Source organism: Ochotona curzoniae, unplaced genomic scaffold (assembly GCF_017591425.1).
Source record: "Ochotona curzoniae isolate NIBS_2020 unplaced genomic scaffold, NIBS_Ocur_1.0 scaffold_4506, whole genome shotgun sequence".
Lineage (NCBI taxonomy): Eukaryota > Metazoa > Chordata > Mammalia > Lagomorpha > Ochotonidae > Ochotona > Ochotona curzoniae.
The window spans coordinates 33383138-33398842 of record NW_024467119.1 but is presented as its reverse complement, the minus strand read 5'-3'; the positions used below and the strand labels follow the sequence as shown (position 1 = coordinate 33398842).

The following is a 15705-nucleotide window of genomic DNA, read 5'->3' as shown; positions in this document are numbered from 1 at the left end:
CTGCTGATTCACTTTCCAAGTGGCCACAATGGCCAGAGCTGAGCTGATTCAAAACCAGGAGAGGGAACTTCTTCCCAGCTTCCGACGCAGGTGCAGCATCCCAAGGCTTTGGGCCGTCCTGGATGCCTTCCCAGGTCACATGCAGGGAGCTGGATGGGAAGTGGAGCAACTGGGATTAGAACCGATGCCCATATTGGATCCCAGCATTGGCAAGGCGAACACTTTAGCCACTAGGCTACTGCACCATGTGCTTAATTAGTAATTCTTAAAAAAAGACTAATAAATCTAAAATTACTTTGTTTACAATGACAAATTTAATACATTAAAATTTAGATTATGCATAACATTTGAAATTTATTGCTGTATTTAATGTTAATTTGTGAATTTAGAGTTCATTTTAGTCTGTAATTGAGCTATTTACTGAGTCTGGTTATAAATTATTTTTGAGATGATATGGCTCTGTTTCAAATAATATAAATCCCTTATTATAGTGACATAGGCAGTAGCTAAAAATTTTAAAAATATTTTGTCACTTAAAATAATGAAACTGCAGAATTCTTTATAAATGAAAGATAAAATTAGACTAAAAAGTTCCAGAATGCCAATTCCAGATTCTGTTTCAATCAGAAACAACAAAACTTTCATTCCAGAAGCATAAATTGTTTTCTCATTTTTGATAAAATCTAAAGAATGTTTAATTCTCTCAAATATACAGCGTCAAAAAATACAAAATAATTCAATACAATATTTCTCATAGAGAGACATAAACATTTCTTATATGCTAAGTAAGAAAGTTGCACACATTTCCAAAGAAAGGCATCACTAAATTTCAGTGTTATCTGCTATCAAGTAGTCATCAGAAATTCATCAATTAAATAAGGACATTTCCAATACTGTATACTTGAAACAATGTGCATTGAAAAACCAGGATTCTGGGCCCAGTGCAATAGCTTAGTGGTATAAGGCCTCGCCTTGCACGCGCCAGGATCCCATGTAGGCACCGGTTCTAATCCCAGCTGCTCCTCTTCCCATCCAGCTCCCTGCTTGTGGCCTGGGAAGGCAGTCGAGGACGGCCCAAAACCTTGGGACCCTGCACCCACGTGGCAGACCTGGAGGAAGTTCCTGGATCCTGGCTTTGAACTGGCACAGCACCGACCGTTGTGCTCACTTGGGGAGTGAATCATCGGATAGAAGATCTTTCTCTCTGTCTCTCCTCTCTGTATATATGACTTTACAATAAAAAATAAATTTAAAAAAAAACACAGGATTCTAATGGTATATTTCCTTTCCACTGACAGCCATTTTTAATCTAAAAAACCTGTTTATGGATTTATGTATGTATGTATTTTTAGAGGCAGAAAGTCGTGCACTCCTGCGTTTTGATTCACTCCCTAAATTTGTATAATGACCCACTGTAGGGAAGCAAGGAGCTGGAACTCATCTAGTTCTCCCACATGGTGTCATAAGCCAAAATCCTCACCACATCCCAAGGCATGTTGCAAGCAGGTTCCTGTGCTTGGCAGGTAGAACCCATGGACTGTGGTGCAAGATGTGGGCATCTGAAGCTCTGGGCTGAGCACCTGCCCTACAGTCACATTTTAATAGCTCTCCTGCTTTGGGGTGAAAGTCAGTTGCCAGAAAGCATATTTTTCTTTATATGCATACATTGTATTTATATATTTGTAGGTATAGCTATACATACTTTTAGTGTAATAACCAATCGCTTTGTTTTCTAAAACAGCAAAAATATGATTTACTTGATTTTATTGCACTTTTGCATTCTTTAATTAAAAAAGAAACCTTGGAATAAACTATCAAAATTAATAGCAGAAACAGAAAGGCAATGAGAGTACACATAAGTCACACCAAAGTAGCAAAAACTTTTTCTTATAACTGCAGTTGTTATTAACAACAGATGAAGATATATCAACCATTTTTCAATCACAGTAGAACAACTTAAAATGGACTGATGACTTCGTGGAGTCTACTAGCCCTTGAGAGGCAGGTGTCCCTGGTAAACAGGGAAAATAAAGCATTAGAAAATGAAAAAAAAAAAAAATCCCACAGAAGGAGTCAACAAGAATTAATCAACAGTTACCAAGAGCCACAATTCCAAAGACTCATCAGTGTCATGGAAATAATAACAAGTGAGATATGAAAACTCTAGTAGTAAATTTTCTGATACATGTCCCAGAACTATTTAAGTTTTTCTTCTTTTTAATTTTTTTTTATTTTGACACATTTGAGAGAACATGGGATACATTTAAATATTTGAACAGACTATAGAGAAATTCAGAAGTGAGAGAGAAAGCAATAAAAAGCCACTGTGGTTATGTCTCAACTGAACACCTGTTCTCATGTATGTCATTGCATAACTAGCTGTTGTGGGAATTTAACATTATGGATACATGACAGATATTTCATCCTCTCTAGCCGCCCATGTAATGTCTGTTGAGAAAAAAAAAATTTACACATGCAACATAAAAATCACAATGTTGAGATCTTGAAAAACTCAATTTTGCATAATGCCAATATAGCTTCTTTTAATTCTGTTTACTTTGCTACTAGGTCCTGGATAATAATGATTAATTGTGGATGAATCAGGAGGCTAAAAGAAGGAATAAGGGGGCTCATCAGACACTAGATTAACCATATTATGTGATTGAAGCCAGATTAGCATGGGCGATGGTGGCAGTGGTAGTGTTACTATGTGACAAGTCGGTCAAGGACTGGGGTGATGAGGACTCCAACGCGTCCCCTGTGGGAAGCTCTGCAGTTGAGTAGTGAGGAAGTTCACCCTGCCTCCTCTGCATCAGTTATGATCTTGAAGTCTCAATCCAACTAATAATTACTATGCTGACTAGAGGTGATGGCACTAATTCTTCAGTCCCTGTGTGAGTACAAGGGCAGACATCCCCTGAGTTGGCAGCATAATCACAGCTACTTCTGCATAACAACTGGCAAAATAATCTATGCAAAAGAGCATCCTCCAGAGAAACAGAATCAATTCATCTATTTATGTTAGATAACCAGTGTACATATAATATATATCAACAACATGCTTATCTTAGAGATAGAGAGATCAACTGATCTCACCAAAATGGACAGAATGCATTAATTTGCATGAAGAACACCCCTTCAGACAAAAACATAGAAATAGAGCTGCATAGTCACATATGCAACATTAAGAGGCTTTTTTTTAAAATGAGAGAGGCTCACTTAATTATCCAGACAGAGAAATCCCAAGATCAGCAATCTGCAAGACATAGAACGAGAAAGCGAGGTGGTATTCTCACCTAAACCCATATGCTTAAGTGCCAGAGGAACCACTGTTGTAGGACAGAGGAACAGGTGTGTGCCAGGTCAGGCAAGAAGCAAATTAATTCCTTGGCTCCTTTATTCTACTCAGGTTCTCAACAGATTGGAAGAGGCCCATCAACACTGGGCATCTTTTTAAACTCAGTCCACTAATAACAAATGTTTTCCAGCTATCTGTGCGTTCCTTAGCTCAGTCAAGTTGGCAGAATAAAATTAACAAACACATCGGGAAAATAGTTTAAATATTGTATCCTTCCAGAAAAGTAGTTACTTGTATTTCTAGAACTTGGAGTTTTATTCTGTCAGGTATGCTTGCTCGTGTCCATAGAGGACAGCGCTATTCCATTCTCCAGAAGAGATAACGCCTTTTTTTTTTTTCCAAACGCAACACATGCTGCTCAGCTGAAATTAGAAATATCTCAGAAGAGGTCTGAATCCAAAGAGTGGGTAACTCTTTCAGAATGTCAGCGTGATGCTGCACACCAGCGGGCACAGTTCCGTGCTCACCCCTTCAGTGATTCCAGCTTGGCTCCGACAGAGGAAGATGCAATCTGATAGTGCACTCTAATGAGTGTAGAGGTCTGTCCATCAGGGAAACGCAGGAAGCAAAATATTTGGGGATCTAACACAATGGAATTTTTATTAAGTATTGTTACATTGAATAACAACTACATGATTTTTGGAGTCAAAATATTTGAAGATATAAAAATATTAGCATGAAAACTTAATGGAACTAAATTTATCAGTTGTGTATACAATGTGTAAAAGAGATTTGGAGAAAACCAGTCATGAGTACACCACAATTTTAGACTCTATAATATCAAGCTTAGGCATAATACACTGCCAGAAGTATGATAGTAATTTCAGATTTTTCAATGACTGGCTTAAACACAAAAGAATAGATGTGTGCAGCATGTGCTTACAATAAGATTCTGTGCTATTAGATTTCCATGTAACCATTGATAATATACTGCCAAGTTAATGAACAGACTTGTAAAATTTTGGAATCCGAAGGGACACTAAATAAGGCAGAAAGGTTAGCGTTTGATGCTCTCAGTGTGACTGCCATATAATACGCTGTGTCAACCACATCAAAAACGGAATTTCTCCCTTTGTACCTCCCACACAGCAGCTTGGGTGAGAAGAGTGCACTCTTTCTTTCGGCTTAAAACAAATCACACAGATTACCATCTATTTGTAAACACACATTATGTTAATTAACCTGCACGATGTAATCTATAAGCATAATTTCATCTCATCCATACAACAGTTTTGAGAGATAATTATTGCTCTATATTTTGTAGAGACTTGCTCTGTTTAGAAATACTGAAATGAGAGTAAATGTTAGCACTTCATCCCACAAATGTCTCATGCCAAGGGCTGTGAACTGTCATGCATTAAATACACGATACCAGCCTGCTACTAAGCTTGTACTTTATGGATCCTTCTATTTCCCTTGGGATAATCAATCAGATGACCTACTTTTTCCCTATTCTCAAGAATTCCTGCTAGTAGATCATGCAGATATCTTAATAACCACTAAAATCATTGATTATGCTTTTGGTGACACAGTGCCCAACTCTGTCAGGCATTAAGTGTACAAAGATGAAAACAGTCTTATCACACACATTCACTTGTCAGTGTGGCATGTCAAAATTAATGTGCATAGAATTACTGTTTTCACTGAAATGAAAACTATGGTTGCTGAACTTACAGCTGCAGAGAAAATTCTAGATTCTTGTATCAATAAGCACATATTTTCAGTATGCGTTAAGTGCTTTTAAAAGAGGTCTAATATAGGGCCCGGTGCAATAGCTTAGTGGTGTAAGTCCTTGCCTTGCACACACCAGGATCCCATGTAGGCACTGGTTCTAAACCCGGCTGCTCAACTTCCCATCCAGCTCCTTGCTTGTGGCCTGCGAAAGCAGAAGAGGATGGCCCAAAGCCTTTGGACCCTGTACTCATATGGGAGACCTGGAGGAAGTTCCTGGCTCCTGGGTTTGGATTAGTGCAGCACTGGCCATTGCGGTCTCTTGAGGAGTAAATCAGAGGCCCGAAGATCTTCCTCTCTCTCTCTCCTCCTCTCTGTATATCTGACTTTGCAATAAAAATAAACAAGTCTTAAAAAAAAAGGTCTACTATAACTATAGCTCATGCCTTAGATACCTGGAAATGAAAGTTCTTTCCTCATAAGCTATAGTACAATGGAAGAGACAAACTATCAACAAGACAACTAAAACATTTACATATAAGTAAGGACTTTAGATATAATTATATGTATGTAAATAATATCAATTTTCAAAATGTAATATAAAACATAAAGTGGTGTCATGCAAAAGGTCAATGTTATTTTAGATATTACAAAATCAGAACCAACTTACAATGTTAAATAATAATAGTAAAACATTTAACTATTGATCATTTGAAGGCAATGTTTATTTACTTTGCTTTCTAAGTACAGGCATCTACAAGATTTTAGTTTATTAGAAATAGCTCAAAAATCTATGTAATATTTTTGGTGAAAAGAGTATATTGGGCGGGAAATGGTCAGCGGGGACTCAAATATACCTTAGTAGGTAGGAAACGAAAATAAGTTACTCCTAACTAGGGTATTGAAGATTTCTCTGCACACCCCTCCTAAAACTGTTCTGTGCCTCAACTGTTGACATATGCCTTGTTAAAGTTATAGTCCAATTTGGACTATCCTAAAATTCGCCAAGTTCAGTAAAAATTATGCTTCAATACAACAAACTGCTAAATACAAAAACGAAAATAGACATGAGACAGCTGAATAGTATCCTATAGCCATTTTAAGGTGTATAGAAGCTGGTTGTATATAAACCAAAATCGAGATGTTAATGAAGTAGTCACAGGATGTGATTAAGAACCTGCATTTTCTAACATATCAATCACTCAATACCATGTCAATTAACCCCATAATGTTGTAAACAGTTATTGATGATGTTATGGCTTTCAATTGGTTGGAATGATATTCTGCCAGCTCTGCCTTTAGACCAGAGATGGTCTCCCCAAGAAACTGTTGAATTTATCTGGACAATAAGATGCTGGGCTTTATGCATGGTACATGCCTGCGATAAAAGAAACAAGACTGGATTTGCACTATAATACTGCAATAAGGTAGAATAATCCACCATGGGGGGAGGGCACGGGGAGGGGTTGGGGGAACCTCAGAGCCTATGAAACGATGTTGTAAAATGAAATGTAATAAAATTTTTTTAAAAAGAGTATACTGGGTTTGTCCTTTAGAGTCTAAACTCTAGATTTTATATTTGTGAATTTAATAGAACAGAGACAAAAGAGTCTCTGAGAATCCATGCTACTTGGGCAGTAAATGCATACCTCTGCTTTACAATTTTGTTTCATCAAGTTATGATGAAACACTTTGGGAAGATGCAAAACATTACTATGCAATTAAGATCGGTGGTGAAATCAGCTCATATCTATTTTTCTTAGCCTTGTCTTGCTGCTTGTGGTAAAGTTCACGTATAATGAGTTCGAAGTACTGAATTTTGACACCTTTGGGTTCAGCCTTTGCACTAGAATACATGCAGCACTGGTAAACCAAACCAAACCCACTTAATCCAGCCGGAATGCTGCTATGCAGGAAATGTGTTCATATAGTAAAACACAAATTGAGCCTTTAAATGTAAAGCCACTTACTTTTAAATAGCTTTACTTTTTGTGTTTTATACTAAATTTAGCTTTAGATGAGCTGATATTAATCACATTTTTCTTGGAAATTCTGTATTGTAGTGAATAGTAAGAGCAATAATCATACTCTTTGTCAATGCTTAATAGTATTAAAAACCTTCATGATTTAAAGTTTGTGCTTGATTTTTACTCAAATTTAGGTTCAAGGGTTCGTACTGTGCTGTCCGCTGCAATATACCAGCCACTGAAATGAAACGCTGGCACGCATCAAAGTAAAAGACCATGTAAAAATATCAAAGAAGGCAAAGTCTTCATCTTGATCAGCATCAGTAACACTAAAGAGTCCTTCGCACATGCTCAGGAAATTCATAAAAACAAAACCTTCACTAGTATAATGCCGAGAGACCAGTGACGAGTTCAGAATTTGGAAGTGTGAATCCTTGGTCAAATTCTAAGCAGACAAACCCTGCTCAGTTTATGAGATCTGACAGCCTCCCTGCTTGGGGTGATAAGGCTGCAGGCATTGTATACTCTTAGCCATTGGCAGCAGAATAAACACTGACAACTTGACAGTTCATCAATTGGAAAGCCAGTCCCTCTGCTTATTTATTTATTTTTTGAAACAGTGAGAAACTGGAAGTGTGGCCTTCATTTTGGACACATGTCTAGTAAATCCTATATAACATTTATTTTCACAGCAATGTTTTCCCCTGATAACGAGCTTCAAAAACATTCTTCTGTGTGGTATTCCAATGTGGAACATAAGCATTTTAATCAGTGCTTAACTGCTAGATTAAGCACTCAATCCATATTTTCAATATTATTTGAAACTCAAATTTGGAATTTCTACACATTTCCTAATGAATTAAAATAGCAATTAAGTCAAAAATTTGAGCTATGCTGACATTTTAAAATAGACTATTTCAAGATTTTTAAACAAGAATATACAATTTTAAAGTGTCCTAAATATAAAAAGCATCTAGAGTACATCTTTTAAGTGGCTTCAGAAACTGGCTACTACAACTCAGTTCAAAAGATCCTTTCAACCCAGTTGGGGGTCAGAGTATGAAGAAATAAGTAATTCACTAATTATGCAAATTTTTATATTCTTTAAGAATTAAGCAGACTAAATTTATGTACGATTCATTGTCACCATAAAAGCAGAGATAACAAATGACAACCCCAAGTTCAGAACATGTGAAAGACCTACCTAGAACATTAGTCATAATGAGTGATATCAATCTTGGAAGGAGAATTGAAATACTCTTCTGCTGCCCTGCCAAGCATGACTTGGTGAGTACCTGAAATCCATCCAGTGCTTGGAATCCTGAATTTAGATATCTTCCTTCCCAAATGCAACTTCCTGCCTTTGAAGTTCTTTTACTTTATGCATATTAATACACAGGTTCCTAAGATATATTGAAATCTCAATTCTCTTGAGACATGCTTGATCTGAATTATTGTCACTCCTGATCTCCTCATTGCCATCCTGGTCAAATGATAGATTTTATGATTTGTCACATCAATCTCATTGCCAAAGAAAACCAAAGGCTTAGCCATACATCAATTCAGATTCATTCAGTTTACTAAATGCTGCAAACAGCATACAGCTGTGTATATCGGTGCTACAGTGAATACTTCATCTTAGACCACATATGAGCCAAGAGTCTGCCTGGCAATTCTTCCATGGCTCTGTTTACTTTCTCCTATTTGACACAGTGGCTATTTAGAAACTTACCTTTCTAAATCTAGTCTCTTTATCTTCTGTAACTCTGGTCTTGTTAACAGATAATCTCACCTTCCACTTCTCCAGGCAGAATATTTTTTTTAACAATTTACAGACTTTCTCACACCAATCACCAATATTTACAAACAGTGTCTTTCCTCACCTCCTCTCCCTCATCACTATGGAAAATGCCTCCCAACTTAAGGTTAAGTACTCTATCTGAATGTGACTCAACTCTCTCCTAAACTTCTATTAATAATCACCAGGGTATTCTTTATCTCCATTGCGTTTTCCCCTTAACCTAACATACTCAAATCATTTATATTCTAAAAATTCACTCCCTCAACTTCACAGCACCATTTATTGACCGCCCAAATGTGTTAACTTTTTCACTTTCTCTTCTTATTTTTTAGAGTTGCTATTTAAGCATACAGTATTACCACATATTACTAAGACACAACTCGTTAGAGATAATTAATTGCAACAACATCTTTTGCAGAAGTAGACACAGTGCTGGATCCTTCACTATTTAAGTTAGGCCAGCATTACCACAGTATGAAAATCCAACAAATTTTCTGGAAATCTCACGCATAAACATCACATTTATAACCAAGGAAAGGTGACAGAATATAGAATAATTCTTATGTAATCTCAAACACAATTATAGTGTTATAAAAATGTAAATCTTGTCTTCACATAAAAAAAATGTGAATGTAACTCAGAAAAATATGGAGTATCTTAACCTGATCACAGAAAATAAAGAGAAAGAAAAACATGATATATTTTATTGTACCATGATTAGAATGTTTTTCTTGGTGATTGATAAATGTAAGAATTTCTACCATTAATATGTCTACTCAACATTGTCCTAAATGGCCTAACCAGTGAGCTAACACCGATGGTGTGAAACTACAAAAGAGACTGAGGTCTCCTTATTTGCAGATAATAAGACAACCTGGACAACAATTTGTAACAATCTATAGAAAAGTTATTAAAACTAAAAATCTGAGGAAGAAATCTGTGTATACAACCAATATAAAATATTGATGTTATTCTCATATCACAGAAACAAACAGAAACTGAAAACAAAAGGTATCAGAGAATGAGTGTTTAGCCTAGCAGTGAAATGCCTGTGTCCTATAATCAAAGTACCTGGGTTTGGTTCCCTGCCCTGGTTCTTGATTCAGCTTAATTCTACCCCCTATGTGGGAGTACTGGATTGAGCTCCCAGCTGCTGGCTCCAGCACCAGTCCATTCCCAGACTGGGGAGTAAACCAACAGATGGGAGCTTTCTTTGTCTTTCTGCTTCTCAAATTAAAACAAAACAAAACACTATTATCATAAAACTCAAATAAGTTTTCAAACATATTTTCAAACATGAAAAGATTATCTGAAAACATATTGAGAAAATGAAGATGCAAATGAACATAAACAACATTATTGTTTATATGAATTTCCAGAAAAAGTGAATACCTCATGCTAACATTGGAATGTGCAGTAACCTGACTTGGATCATGATCATTCGATCTCAATGAGCATACATACTGAAATCCATTGTGTAGTTAAAATTTTGCCTGTTGCATTGCATTTCAATAATTTCAATGAACCAAATAATGTACTACATTAAAGAATCAAATGTGCCACTTTTCTCAACCCAGATAAAGAACAGAAAAATCTTTCACACACATGAGAGATTTTAATTTTTAAAATCTAGAACCCTGAAATCTTTGGAACATAGTTGAATATAACTTCTTTATGATTCTGAGAGGAGAAAATACTTGAACAATTTTTTATTTTAAATAGAGTGAATGAGAGAGTGAACGTGTTTGTATTAACTGATTTACTTTCTACATGCACGGAAGTCAATGCTAGGAGAGGGAAGTAAGTGACTGAAGCTAGGAGCCAGGAACTCAATCCAAAGCTGCTACACTGTGGTAGACCCACAACTGCTGAAGACATCATTGACCACATTCAAGGTGTACCATATCCGGAAACTAGAGTAAGTAATGGAACCAGGACTCCATCCTAGGCACTCAATATAGGAGATGGTTGCCTTTGCTAATAGGATGGGCATCTCAACTGCCAACCCCAGGAATGAATTCTTAAATAGGACTAAGCAGTAATGATCACAAAAAGTTTCAAAGAAAATGTATAACATGTAAAAATACACTATAAGTGCTATGAAAAATAATACCTAAGGAGAGGAAAATGACAAAACACAATTGAATGAAAAAATACCAATATTCAGGATATATATACAAAAACTCTAGATCCACTTATAAAAAATAAAGGACATCCTAATCCCAACATTAAAATGGCCAACACTTGAATAAGCAGCTAACACAAAGAGAAATCTGAAGAATCAGAAATACCAACCAACCCAGAGCATTTTTTATAATAAAAATGTCAATTAAAATAATGAGATGCCATTATACATCCAGTCAATTACTAAAAAATTAGCAGTTTGTCAAATCTGGGATTTTGCTCAAACATGAAAAGTGAGAACTTACCTGAATTGGTGGTAATACGTAAATTGGTAAATATCTACAATAATGAATACCATGCCATCAACTAAAATTCAAGAGATGTTTTGTTGTACTGCAGCAATTTTGCTTTTGCATACAAAACCTACAGAGATCCATGCACAACACTATATATCCAAGACATATGTCCAGGATTGAGTGTAACAGCATTGCTTGCAAGAGTTCAAAAATCTAAACATGCTGAAGCAGATTGTGACATATTCATGTACTGTAAAGTGATACCGCAGTATCAGTGAGTAAGCTGAAACCCATGTGACAAAGAGGAACAGCAAACAGAATACTGCACATTAGAAGCAAAAAAAATGCATCAAGATTAAATTCAGCTTTAATTAAACCATTTTAAAGTAAGTATTTAAGAATTATGTAAGGATCCAAACATAGAGAATAAAACTGTATTTTAGAAATGATGTCATGAAATGAATATAAAAAAATTCAGCTTTGTTACCACACAGTGAGAATGGGCGTGTGGTATGTAATCAGAAAGGCTTTTTAGGATAATTGGTATAATGTATTAACCAAAGCAGTGGTCCTTCTGTTTGACATAACTCATTAACTATCCTTGAGTTTTATGCAGATTTCTACATGTTGTCTCTTCTTTACCATAAGACAAAAATAAATAAATAAAATAAAATGCATAACACATCAATCCCATAGAACAGATTGAGACATTTTTATTGCTGTTCAGAAGAGCTCCTAATTTCATTTAGTCAAAAACTTCCTTCACTTTTCACCTTGTCAATGGAAAGAAAACCCTACTGCAGAACCCATTCCATTTAGTTCAGTCACCTTTATAAATTGGAAATTTATAACTATCAGCCTACTGAATTACACCACAGTTTGCCTTACCTAAATATATATATGGAGCAAATACAAACTTTAGAAAAATAATTTCCAAGGCCTTTTTTTTCTCAAGGAAGTTATTGTCCCCATATATTATGAACCATCTTTTATTGCTACTTCTTACAAATACTCTGCAGTCTAAGTTCATTTCCTCCAAACTACATTCTGTGCACACCATGAAACAGACATTCAAATGCTACATTTTACAGGAAATATTCCCCGTTTGAAATTTATTCACTCTTATTGTGATCGTGTGCATGTTAAAAACTAAAAATCAAGCAGCTATGCAATATGTAACTATTAAATTGACTGCAAGATAAAAATTATTGCAATAAATGGAGGCTGAGAATATTTGCCTAGGCATGTGTAAGATCATTCCTTTTCCTTTAAAATTTTCCAATATGTAAATAAAATGAAATGTACTACTTAATACTTCCGGTAAGTATTTATGCTTTTTTATTCCAGGTATACTTTTCTAATTTCTTTCTCAAAATACAATGTGAACTTCACTGTGTAGCACAATTATACTTCATGGGGAACATTCAAACCAACATCATAAGTAGCATATTTGTCTAGTCTTACTTTGCGAACACCTCTGCCAAGCTCTTCTCCATAGTTGGTTCCAAGAATTTCAAAGTGGACATTGGGATTTCCTCCATTTTCTCCAAATTCTAGTTCTCCAGTCAACCCATTAACTCCACCCTGGAGGAGAGAACAAGCACTGGAGTAATGTTTCTGAAGTTAAAAATTAGAGAGTTAAACAATTCCAGCAACTTTCATCTACTAAACCAACAGGCTATGCATGCAGAGATTAACAGGATGTAGTTAAACAGCTTTGCAGTACGAGCAAGAAGTTCAAGGGGAGAGTTCTTGTCACCATACTTCGTGTCTTGCACAGATCCGTTAGAAAACAAGATGCTCTGGAAGAACATGAAATTCACTTTTGGGGATAAGTTTTGATAACATAGTTTTCTTTGGTTATGTATAATTATATTCAAATTGGATTTTAAAACTATACCCAGGAATTCTTAAGATTCATGGTTTATAAAATTTTTCACGGGGTTGAATTTCCTTTCATCTTGAAACTTGTTTTCAAAATCTGAAGAAAAAGGAAAGCTAATTTCAGCTTGAGATTTCTTTTCTGCTCTTCACTTGTAGTCTGGCTGCTGAGATTGACTGGGAACATTCAACATTCAGCATGACAGATGTTCATCTCCCCAACAGATGGCAATGTAGGTCATACTGCCTATTCCTTGTTTACCATCCTTTTCTCAGTTTAGTTTATCAGCCTTTATATTATTTAGGAGTTTACAAAAGGACAAACTCAGAGTCACTTCATTGCTAAAGCATCTCTAAGTTACAATTTTGGCCAGATAATGACATTTATTTGAACAACAAATCATATCAATTTGTAAATTTCTTCCATCATCACATCTATGATGTTGATGCTTAAATATATCTTACTTGTCATGACCTGTAGCCCCAATTTTTACTCTTTTCTGGCTGTTATTATGTGGTCTTACAGATCTACTCATCTATGTCAGGCAGCCCATCTCCTGATGCTAAGTTCACAGAGTTCAACAGAACACTACTGATGGATGTTTTTGTATCTTATTCATTAATATTAATATTTAATCCATTTAACTTTGCAACAGTAATAGTAAACTATTACAGCCCCATTATTATTATTACTGCCTAATCAATTGTTTTCTTTCCTACCTCCAATTTGAGAGTAATTCATTGAAATGGATAGGTCTGTGTTATTTTCATGCATGATGTATGATATATGAAATGATAAAGAACACAGGTCATGTTTCTTAGATTTCCTCAATGGCATCAGTGTCTACTAGCTGTGTAAGCCCTTTAATTTCACTGTGCATCAACATATAGATCTGTCTAATGGAGACAACAATAGTGCCTATCCCCCAAATTATGATTTCTATATGACCAATAAAGTATGTGGGATACTTGATAATTGGTGAGACTTTCATTGCTATTGTTATCATATGCCATTATTTCACCATTTAATGTTAAAATATTTCTAGTCCTCCTAGAAAATATAGACCTCATTTTGGGTTGTTGTTTCTCTTTTTTTTCCATTAAGAATTGCCAGTATGAAAAAATTCATTCCGTGTTTAAATATTCAGCTGTTTTTACACGTTTTACTGAATTTGTACATCATAGATTAAAACTGGGGAAAAAACTGGTCTAGGACATATTCATTCTTTCTCTATTATATGTGTAAGGTGGGAATTGGATGACAAAGTTTAATGTTGTGGTAAACTAGAACTTCAGATAGATAAAGTAGTAATATTTACTAGAAAGAAGAATCTTGGTAAAGCTTTCAGAAAGATATTTCGGGATAAGTAAATACTCTAACAAATATATCAATTCTATTCATGGATAAATGATTCAGGGCTCTCTGGAAAAGCTCTCAGGGCTTTACATTTTCTAAGGATAAAAAGGAGATTATCATAATGTAAATAATCTCTGTGGCAAGAGGTAAGCCTACAAAACCTTCCTTGAAGAATGAGCTTGTTCAAGGTGAAGATAAAAATGACCTGGAGAACCCTGCAGAATTCCCAGACTCCCTCTCCTTTGTCTGTGCTACATGTTTTCTTATATCTTTGATAGAAGGAATATATACAGTTCTTGAAAATTAATTTTCTTTATGTGTTTGTTCAGTATTAACATCTCAAAGCATCTCAACAGCACTGAATATTTTAAGGACTGGGATAAATACAATGGACAGTATTATCATTAATATCTCTAAACGGCAAATACTGCAGGACTTGGACAAACATAAGCTTGTTTTATATGTACATCTGTACGACTGGTATTCAGAAGATTTCTATGTAGCTTTTCTTATCCACAGCAACATATTGACATCAATAACATCTCCTGATTACAACAGGACCATAAATTTCTACTTTAATAATTTATTTCTAATAAAGTAAAAGAAACTGTAGGTCAACAGAACTTCTACACAGTAAAAACACTCTACCATTGGATTTTTTTTTTTTAACATTTGAGCACTAGACTGATGGTTGCAATATTTTTGTTCCCCAGTTATAACACATATGGTTACATGGAGCTGAATCTTTATTCTCAGTTTATAGTTGCCACTCTGAGTGACTTGGTGAACTTACAATGAACAAGATACTTGCAGTAGTTTACTGTGGCCCTCACTTGCTTGTTCACCTTTTTGACTTTGCAATTTATCTTCTTTATGGCCTGTTCTTAATGAGCTCTTGGAGTGTTTCATCAGTGAAGCATTTCCTCATGTAGATGCCAGGGATTCCTGAGAGGTCAGTATGTTAAGCAAATAAACCTTTAAATTAAGACCCCACTTACATCATCTAGACTGAACCTCTCTGATTTTTTGATAACCTCAGAAATTTCCAGCGGTTTTGAATCTTTGTACATCTATCCTCACACTAACACTGAAGACAGAGCTTTGGTAAAAACGCATGCCAGCCACGTGGCAATGGATGTTCATCATCTTTCTGCATTCATGATTCTGTTTTGTTTCTCTGTGGGTAATGCAGCATGTTCTAAACACAATAAGCTAATGAGTCATTTATAGTATGAATAACACTTACAAAT

General features: G+C 35.5%; 1 protein-coding gene across 3 annotated transcripts in view; it reads right to left on the bottom strand.

Annotated features, from left to right (window-relative positions):
- GRID2 (glutamate ionotropic receptor delta type subunit 2) overlaps positions 1-15705 on the bottom strand; it is a 1273704-nt gene that overhangs the window by 506365 nt on the left and 751634 nt on the right. For all 3 annotated transcript variants that reach the window (XM_040967041.1, XM_040967039.1, XM_040967040.1), the window contains one exon: positions 12682-12801. In XM_040967041.1, coding sequence (XP_040822975.1) covers positions 12682-12801 — 120 coding nt within the window. The remainder of the gene's footprint in view (positions 1-12681; positions 12802-15705) is intronic.